Raw genomic sequence first — 9,270 nt, 5'->3', positions numbered from 1 at the left:
CAGGAGGCCTCATGGGGGCCCTGGAAACTTACAGCGTGCCATCCATGTGCACACCCTGCCTCCAGTGAAGAAACTGGGAGGTCCAGACTGAGACTGTGAGTACCTGCCCTTGCCCCGCATATGGACATTTGAAGCCCACCTTTTTATCCTTTAATAAAGTCAGTTAGAACCACTCCAGGCGTCCTGTCGTCCTTAGAGGCCACTACAGGAATGAAGATTATACTGGTAAGTAATCAGAGCAACAACGTGTTAACAAAATATACATCATTGGAACTCGGGCTTGCAGCTCTTTGCAGTCCTTGTGTAAAGTAAGCGCGATCAGCCGATGACCCTGGAACCGGCGACGTGTAACCCCAATGCAATTGAATTGGAAAAGTGTATTCTCCCGCTTTTTGAAAGAAAATCTCCCTCCCAGGTGCAGAAAAATGTTGGCATGTATGGTGACATGAAGGATGTCCGCGGATGAGGATACAGGGCAATTTAAAAATGGATTGACTGTGCATTTAAGAAGAAAATGTAAGCATTTAATAAAAAATATATGCAGCTATAGTTTGTGTGCACCGGGGTACAATATTTTTCTCAAGAAGGTCTCACTATAAAAAAAGGTTTCAATAGCAATGGTCTAGTTCTTTATATGAACTGTGGGGGAGGTTGGGTTTGGTTGCCACACTTCTGTGCCGTAGTAGGACTGCCCTTCCCTAAAATGGTCGCTGTTGTGCAAAATTCATTTCGGCCGTCTTTTATTTTTTTCCCTGCCAAGTGAAGACACTCCGCGGCGCTTGAAATAGTCGTATTCACTAAAAACTCTATGATCGTAATTCAGAGAGGCAACACTTCCGGTCTTGTGCGACTTCTTCTAGCCTCACTTCCGCTATACCCGCGTGCTCTGTTTGAAACTCCTCCGTGAAGCTCCAGTCGGGCCGAGAGGATCGCAACCTAAACATGGTGAGAGCGAATGGCAGTTGGGATGGAGAGGCGGAGTGTGGATATAAAGGGGGCATGAGGGGCGAGAAGTAGAGTAGTTGGTGGGATTCAGTGTGGGGTTAATACTGGTATGGCTGCATATGGGATTCGTAAATTGCATAGGCGGTGGTTGGAAAGCGAATTGAAACGTAAAAGTGCAAAATGATAAAGCTCTGCAAGGAGAGAATGGTGGCTCGGGGTTGCTGGTTTGCGATGTGGTGCTCTCACCGCCTTGCTAGCTCCTCGAAAGCGCATACCCGTTATTTTGCGGAATAATACGTTTGTATTCCAAAAGTACGGGAACATTCTACATTGCCATTCATTAAAAGAAAATCGGGGAATGCGCTACATTCCACCTAAATATGAGCAAGCAAACCTTTTCGCTGAATAACGGACAGTGGGATCATCAGTTCTTCCATGTAATTGGTATGGTAATATTAATATAAGGTACCAGTGCTTTAAGTGGGGTAAGAAATTGAGGGGGGGGTCTCGTTTGGGGGTGTGGCTTCCGTTGTGGGCGTGGCCTAAAAGTGCACAAATCATAGTAAGGTGCGCAAACAAATATATAAATGTATTTGAGCAGTTATATATTCGTTTGCGTACTACTATGGTTTGTGATTTTTCAAGCCTTCTTTTATATACATAGCAATGTTACATATTTCTATGTTTATAAAAGGTGGCTTGTAAGTGCACAAACCATAGTAAGTTACGCACACTTGTGTGCTTACCTTACTATGGTTTTGTCTCCTTTTCAAGCTGCATTTTTATAAACATAGACATTTGTAACATATGTCTGTTTATAAAAGACGGCTTGAAACGTAGGCATCTTTTATAAAGCGTTGAGGACGGACAAAACCCAAGGTGCCTTTGTCCGTCGACAAAGCTTTATAAAAGATGCCTTGAATTGTGTACGATTCAAGCAGTCTGTTATGAACATAGAAATATATCTACGTTCATAAAATATTGCTTCAACGTACACAGTTGAAGGCATCTTTTATAAAGCCTTGCCAAAGTAGAAAGGCGCCTTGGGCTCAGATAGATCACAGAGCCCAAGGCGTCTTTCACCCTTTGCGAACCCGCGGGCTCCGTGATCTAATCTGCATATTAGATCATGGTCCCAGAGCCCAAGGCGTCTTTCACCCTCTGCGAACCCGCGGGCTCCGTGATCTAATCTGCATATTAGATCATGTAGCCCTCGGATTCGCTGAGGGTCAGTGACCTGGCGAGGGAAAACTAAGGGACTCTAGCTTCCTCTGATGGCCCCTCAGATGAGGGGTCATCAGAGAAAGTTACAGTGACTGACGTTAAAGTGGCGGGCGCATCTCCCATCGCGGCTGTGGCCGCGGCGGGATAATGTGTCATGGCGTGGTGGGGCTAGGGGGCCTCGGCTCAGCCCCACTTTTTGGAGACTGCCGGGGCCCAGCCCCGGCCCACTTAAAGCACTGGTCTATACACAGGTAGTGTGTGTAAGCGATCAAGGAGGGTGGGAACACGGGGGGGGGGGGTTGAGATCAACAGTTGCCCAGTGCCCTTGAATTTCTGAGACAATAATGGTCTGCACAGGCTGATTAGTGAAAAAGATACATTTAACACGGGCCTGACTGAGATTCTGCAGTTTTTTTCTAGTGCACATTAAGGGGTGACAAGGGAGAACGATCTTTAGGCAGTGTTGTATACAGATCGTGCAGGCAGGGCAAGGGACCAAGTGCACATAGTCGGTAGAGACTGGTGAAGTGCAGAGAGAGAGAAGCTCTCAAGGATTTATTACAAGTGCAGTGGGGGTGGGGTGCAGGGCCCTGGAGCAACTTCAGAAAGACTGGCGGGGGTGCCTGATAGACTCTGAGGTACACCAGGCAGCCAGTCAGTAAACTGAATGGAAAGGAAGGCGAGAAGGAAGAGCAGAGAGCTAGTTTAGCAGGGTTGGGTGTGTCAGAAGGAAGAGGAAGGGGTTTGAGCAGATTCCGGAACTTGAAGACTATCAGGCTCAAGATGGAGGGTGGCAGGGAGACTGTTCCAGAGGGAGGCGCCTGCTGAGGAATGGGTTCACCCTCCAAATCTCTGCTTATAGAACCAGCTCACTAGCAGAAGGTTGGATGATGGTGCTGGGAGGGGGGGTGTATTTATCAAGGCAACGTTGAAGGTATGTAGGTCCCGGGCCCCAGAAAGCCCTGTGGACACTACAGAGGGTCTTGAATTTGATCCTTGCAGCCACGGGGAGCAAGTGAAGGGATTTCAGTGCCAGAGAGATGTGGTCCCTGGGTTTGAGGCCACAGATGCGTCTTGCGGTTCTGTTCTGGATGAATTGCAGAGGGTGCAGGGCAGAAACGGGGAGGTTGAGGAAGAGGCTGTTGCAGTAGTCCAGCCAAGAGAGAACCATGGCTCTGGAGACAGCCACTGGGAGAAAGTGAGACAAGGTAGAGGGCTTCTGAGGCTGTGTAGTTGATAGACTTTTTGGAGATGTCAGAAATGTGAGAGGGTGGAGTTGAAGATGATCCCAAGGTTTTTGGCCTCACAGGTGGCGGTGGGTGCTGGGCCAAGGGAGGCTGGCTAGAGTCAGGGGGAAAGCAGGAGTCCCAATGCAAACAATCTGTTTTAGTGGCATTAAGACCAAGGTGGAAAACCTGGGATATGTGCCTTAATACTGTGGTTATATTTTTATGTATTGTGCAATTACACATAAGGGGAAAGCGTAATTGACATTGATTGAATCCGCATATACAGAAACACTTTAGTCATTCATATTTCATGATCCTAAAAACCTTAAGATCGTAATATAAACCATACGCCATAAAAAGTTAATTTTAGAGTGGGATCATTCTTGATTAGAGTTGGTTTAAAATAAATCATTTCCCTGCAGGCTTCTCGTCTCAGCATTGAGTATTTTAATTATATTCCAGTGCAAGCCTCTATTATCAGGTGCAGCTTGCATACCTTAGACATCACCTTTTTAGCTTTCTCTGATTCAATTTTATTCACTGCATAAATCCACACGTTAAAAATGCAGCTGGTACCAGAGAACATATTGTAAATAGAGCTCCAAAGATATAATTTTCTTCTGTTCAAGCCTAATCTATTTATTGTCCCGTCCTTAATATTTTGCATGTATATTGCACAGAACTGGACAGCCCATAAAATGTTTAATAGCTTCTAACTGGGTTCTGCGCTGCCTGCACACACTTTCCTTACCAAGCTGCATCCTGGTGCCCAATCTCATCGGCGTGGGCAAGGGGTTAAAACGAGTTTTAGTTCAAAATGTCTGTCTCTGAATAGGGTTATCCCATGAGATCAAATATGGAGATGGTGGAATTTCTGCTTGCTGTAACAATGGATTGTACAAAGCCCCCCCCCCCCCACGAACACCCACCCACGGAGGTATTCTGTATTTGCAATACCGTCCCATTAGTGAGCTTTTAAAAAAAAAAAAAAAAAATTATGAGCGTCTTCTTAAATATAGCTTGGCGTAGTACATGAGTACACTGATCTCTCTATGGAATGCCTGTATGGCAAGCATCCACTCTCTCATTTGTTCGTTCCCAGCTGACTGCTTATCCCACACAAAAAACGTTATATTGAGTTAACTCCGGGCTAATTAAGTATCTGTAGTGACACACTTTTCCTAATGTTTAATGTACCAAGGAGACCAGGTCTATAGCTTCAATAGGAGTACACTGGGGGAGTCTCAATGCACAGCGCCATATAGATCCTACTAAGGCTGTGGGCCATTTTATTTCTTTATCCTTGAGGATCTCCAGCGCATATGATACTAGGTACAATGCTAGTGCCGTATATCTCCATTAGGCCTTCTATAGATGAACCAGCACTAGAAGCAGTGAGTTTTCTTACCATCCCGACCTTACAAAGAGCTTTATTCTTAACACATTTCCTTGGATGAACAATTCAGCGGGATAAGCTCAGCCAAATAGACAGAGACCTCAACTCTTCCTACTGGTTCACATCCACTTCCCACACATAATTACTGGGCTTCATATTGATCTTTTATACATTTGTTTCTTTATTTTCTGACCATACCTTTCCGACTAGGAATAAATACAATGCATTTTATAGAGTAAAATGGTGTCTACATTAGCCAGCTTGTCTGCCTATTCCCTCTTTGGTGGAAAGGACCGGCAAGAGTTTAGGGTAGACCCCAGGTTGTTCACGTGAAGACTAAATAATGCTGGTGCAAGGACACGGCCTTGCTTTTGGGCCATTTTGTCTCAATGCAGTCAGTGATATGACCCCGCCTTAATCTACTGCGCTTGATGTTTCCAAGTGTGAGTTCACTTGGGGCATAAAAGATCCTCTTCAATTAGTCTTAACCAGTCTGCCCCAATCGACACTATCAAAAGCTTTTGAGAAATATGTGTAGGCTACATATAACTTTAGATCTTTATAAACCGAGGATCGGATCATTTAAGGTTCAAATGTAATGGTGGGCCCCCATTTTTTTCGAATTTGTTTTTAGTTTTCTTTTTTTTTAACGGAAACCAGATAATTAATCTGCTTCTACTATCCAGTAGAGTAGAATAACCTACCTGGGGCATCTTATCTATTTGCATACTCTGCCATTAATGAGACTGTCTCCTCAATCTCCATTTGGTGGACTTTCAGGCAACACAATTATTTCGCCCTGCAACATTCTTGTGCTCTCAATTCTTTCCCCATTATTTACAAGGATCTCACCGTAGTTCCAAAGCCTCTTCGTACCATGCGCACTGGCGATTCGTATAACAGCATTTTATGGTTGCTATGTGGAGAATCTCTTAGGGTAAATTGAGTGGCACCACCGTAGTTGCTATCATCGATCCATTTTCTGCTTTTCCCGTTAGTATATGTATCGCCCACAAATTCCTGAGTCATTGATGCCAGGAATTGGAGGCCCATTGTTGCCATAAAATGCATCCATTTGGAGCCCAGGTTGTTTAAGCTCGTTTCTACAATCACATTTTCATTATATGGCAAGGGTATCCAAACTCTGTTGTGCCTTTAATACAATTAGCATTCTGGTCAGCAACTACCATAACCCTACCGAACGAGTACAGGCCAATTCATCTCATTGGGCCTCATTACGACCCAGGCGTTAAGGGTTAACGCCGTCGTTAACCCTTAACGCCTATTCCGATTTTAACGGCTGCTTTTAGCAGCCATTAAAATCCATGGCGCTAACCTGCCATGATGCTAATTACGCCACCGTAATTTACGGTGGCGTAATTAGCGCCTTCCCCACTCCCATTATGCCCTATGGGGCAAAAATGGGGAAGGGAAAATGGGAAATGGGGATTTACCGCCCCACTCACCTTGGAATGGGGCGGTAAATCCGCCATCCACCATGGTGTAAACGTAGTTTACACCATGGTGGTAAAGTTGGCGCAATTAGCGCCTGGGTTGTAATGACCCCCATTGTCTCTTGCTCCTGAAGTTGCACAGCAACAATGTTCTCACTAGCTGCCTCTATTCCAAACTGTGAGGAAATTATCTTGCTGACTACGCCAATCACTAGACCCCCTTTTGGTGTACTCGGCACTCCCTTTCTTTCTAGGCAATTGTACCAAACCTAACCATCAACAGGCAACTTTTTTGAGTAGCCACGTTTCCTTGAGTAGGACATGTTTTCAAGCAGTTCAGAGAGTACCACTAAAGAACGTGGGAATGACCGAGTGCCAACTGAAGAAAGAACTGGTTTTAAGACTAGCGTCCCTATTTCAATGTTTCTTTTCCCATGCCACACGTTTTATGAGTTACCCAACCCCAGTCTCCTCAAGGTGGAACCCTAGGGTCAGAGATTCACACCAATGCCTCCTGGTCAGGCAAATTTGTACTTGCCCTTTCTAGATGGGCTTCCTTTTTTCCTATTGTTAGCCTGATCATGGGTCTTTCCCATTTCAAACAAATACCCCATGTGCCTAACTGCGCATAAGGCATAATAAAATTGGCCACATTAGTTTGGGAAATGATTACAAGCCCAGTTTTTCGTCCCATCATTCAACTACAGTTATATGACTCGCAAGTGAGGCAGTATATTTAGTATCGCGTGTCTATTTAGAAAAAAAAAGGTGATTCAGGCGTTGCGACTATATCAATAAGTTATTTTATTCCTATCTATATGCACACTCCTCCACTGTTTACCAACTGCCACTTTCCGTATCAAGTTTCTATTAACAGCGCTTTCAGGGATTTTCCCCATAGGTCCACTCGGAGAAGACTACAGCTACCACCTCATCTTTGTCAAAGGCTGCCTCTTGACATTTTACCAGGATTCCAGTCCCCACAAACTGAAATAAGTTATACTTCGTTGTCTATAGCGTTCGTTTTGGTCCTCGCCTATTGCACCCATCAATCTATAGAGTGCCTGCTACCACCCTTCTTTTGCTTCCGCTTAGGGCCTTCCCTCCGAGTGGCCGTCACTTCCTGTACCTCAATAGACACCTCAGAGCTCGCACATTCATATCTGCCAGAGGTGACCTCTGCTATTGTGCATGAATTTTCTTGCATGTTCTGTGAACTCTGCCTCTTTGGTTGGTTTTACTTGCTTGTTTTTTTGTACTTTCCAATGGGGTTCTTAGTGTTTCTAAACAATGGATCCTCTCGGTACAATGCCTTTGCCCTTTGTGAATTTCTGTGCATATTTCAAATATTGCTTTGAGTAGTGATCGTAAATCGTCTTGAGCAATCCGTAGAGGAGGAAGAATCCCCCCTCCCCCACCCCAAAAGCACTGGATAACGAATACCAATAATAGTTGGTCATGTAAAGCGTCAAAGGGCTCTTGAGCAGGAAGGAATCATTGTGAGCTGTGCTTCATTTAGCTCAGTTCCCGTTGCATCTCCAAGCCTCCCTTTGCAGACTCGGTCTGAGCAATGAGTTGTTATAGTCCATGCATGGAGACTTTTGCAACACACCACCAGGTCGGGAGGCGCGGTAACCTTTCTCTGCAATGTTAACTTTACGCTCCCATTACTGTCCTTAATCCCCTCTTCCTGTGCCAGTAGCGGTGCATAGTAGGTAGTGGTGCATAGTAGGTCGTAATCTTCCCTCTTTGATTTACGTTGTTGGCCACTGCAAGCGGCACCTGCATGGAGGGGAGATTAAGGGATGGGTATGCACTGGGAGGATTACACCTTACAAACAAGTAGTTTATTACTATACCCAGTAAGTGTTGCTAAGGTTTGATCCGAGACAACCTCTTCATCCATTATGTTCATTGTACTACTATACCGCAGCTCCAGGCACTCTGAAGATGTAGTTGCAATTCACCAATTTCCATTCAAACTCGCAGCATTTTCTAAAGTAGCAGTTTTGTGCTTAGCCGCAATAGGAGTTAGAACAGTAATTTTCAGCTCGACGCTCAAAGCAGTGAAGGAACAGCAAATCCTCCCAGAAAGGCAAAGCAGTTCAAAAGTGGTATTCTCACTCGGCTATCGACAGAGGCCAATGAGTTTAAGGGGTCCACAGTCTTTGAACTCAGCCTTAAAAGGAGCCAAATTATGAAAATGCAAGAATAAACCAACAGAGTCAAAGCTCTTAAAGGATAGTTCCGGGACTTTTTTTTTATTGTCCCTACGGTTCGGCCGTGTGTTTTTAAGCATAACTCGGTAGATCGTAGAAAACTTTCATATGGACCTTACCCGACTTTTCGTCCATTAACGCACTCGAAATCAGCCGCCATTTTCTGATAATCCTATCATTTCCCCCCATCGCCCTGGCTCACCTGCTTTTGCGGCACTAAATCAAATCCCCCGCCCCTGAAACAGACTTTATCAAAACATTCATATTCCCCGCCTCTATCCGTGACGTGACTGAGCTGCGTAGGCAAACGCGCCCAGGCGTCTTCTACGCGACTCCACACAGAACCCGGAAATCAACACAGATGAGCTCACACAACACAGCGCGCCACAATTGGGAATATGAAACTGTACTTTTAAATTAAACCGCAAGATTGTAAATTTGGTAAAGTACATTTATTTGACATCAAATGTTTTGAGAATATTCAGCGATTAGCATTTTTATTTGCTCTCGATCCAAAAAGTTCGTTTTGAGGCACGCGATGTTCCTTTGCTGTACACAGGGTTTTAGATCATCTCCCAATACAGCGCCACAATTCGGAATATGAAACTGTGGTTTAAAAGCAAACGGCAAGATTGTACATTTGGCAAAGTACATTTATTTGACATCAAATGTTTTGAGAATATTCAGCGATTAGCATTTTTATTTGCTCTCGATCCAAAATAGTTCGTCTTGAGGCAAGCGATGTTCGTGTGCAGTACACAGGGTGTTGGTTTACGATAAAATAAGCTCTTCGGTCGCACTGA

General features: G+C 44.7%; 1 protein-coding gene across 1 annotated transcript in view; it reads left to right on the top strand.

Annotated features, from left to right (window-relative positions):
* The first annotated feature begins 796 nt into the window (after positions 1-796).
* The window catches only part of SNU13 (small nuclear ribonucleoprotein 13), a 58,314-nt gene continuing 49,840 nt past the window's right edge, over positions 797-9,270 (top strand). Inside the window, exon 1 of the mRNA XM_069652772.1 lies at positions 797-945. Within this exon, the coding sequence (XP_069508873.1) occupies positions 943-945 (3 nt within the window). The 5' untranslated portion in view covers positions 797-942. The remainder of the gene's footprint in view (positions 946-9,270) is intronic.

The sequence above is a fragment of the Ambystoma mexicanum genome, chromosome 3p (genome assembly GCF_040938575.1).
Source record: "Ambystoma mexicanum isolate Mex_15411 chromosome 3p, UKY_AmexF1_1, whole genome shotgun sequence".
Lineage (NCBI taxonomy): Eukaryota > Metazoa > Chordata > Amphibia > Caudata > Ambystomatidae > Ambystoma > Ambystoma mexicanum.
This window is presented reverse-complemented; position numbering and strand designations above follow the sequence as displayed.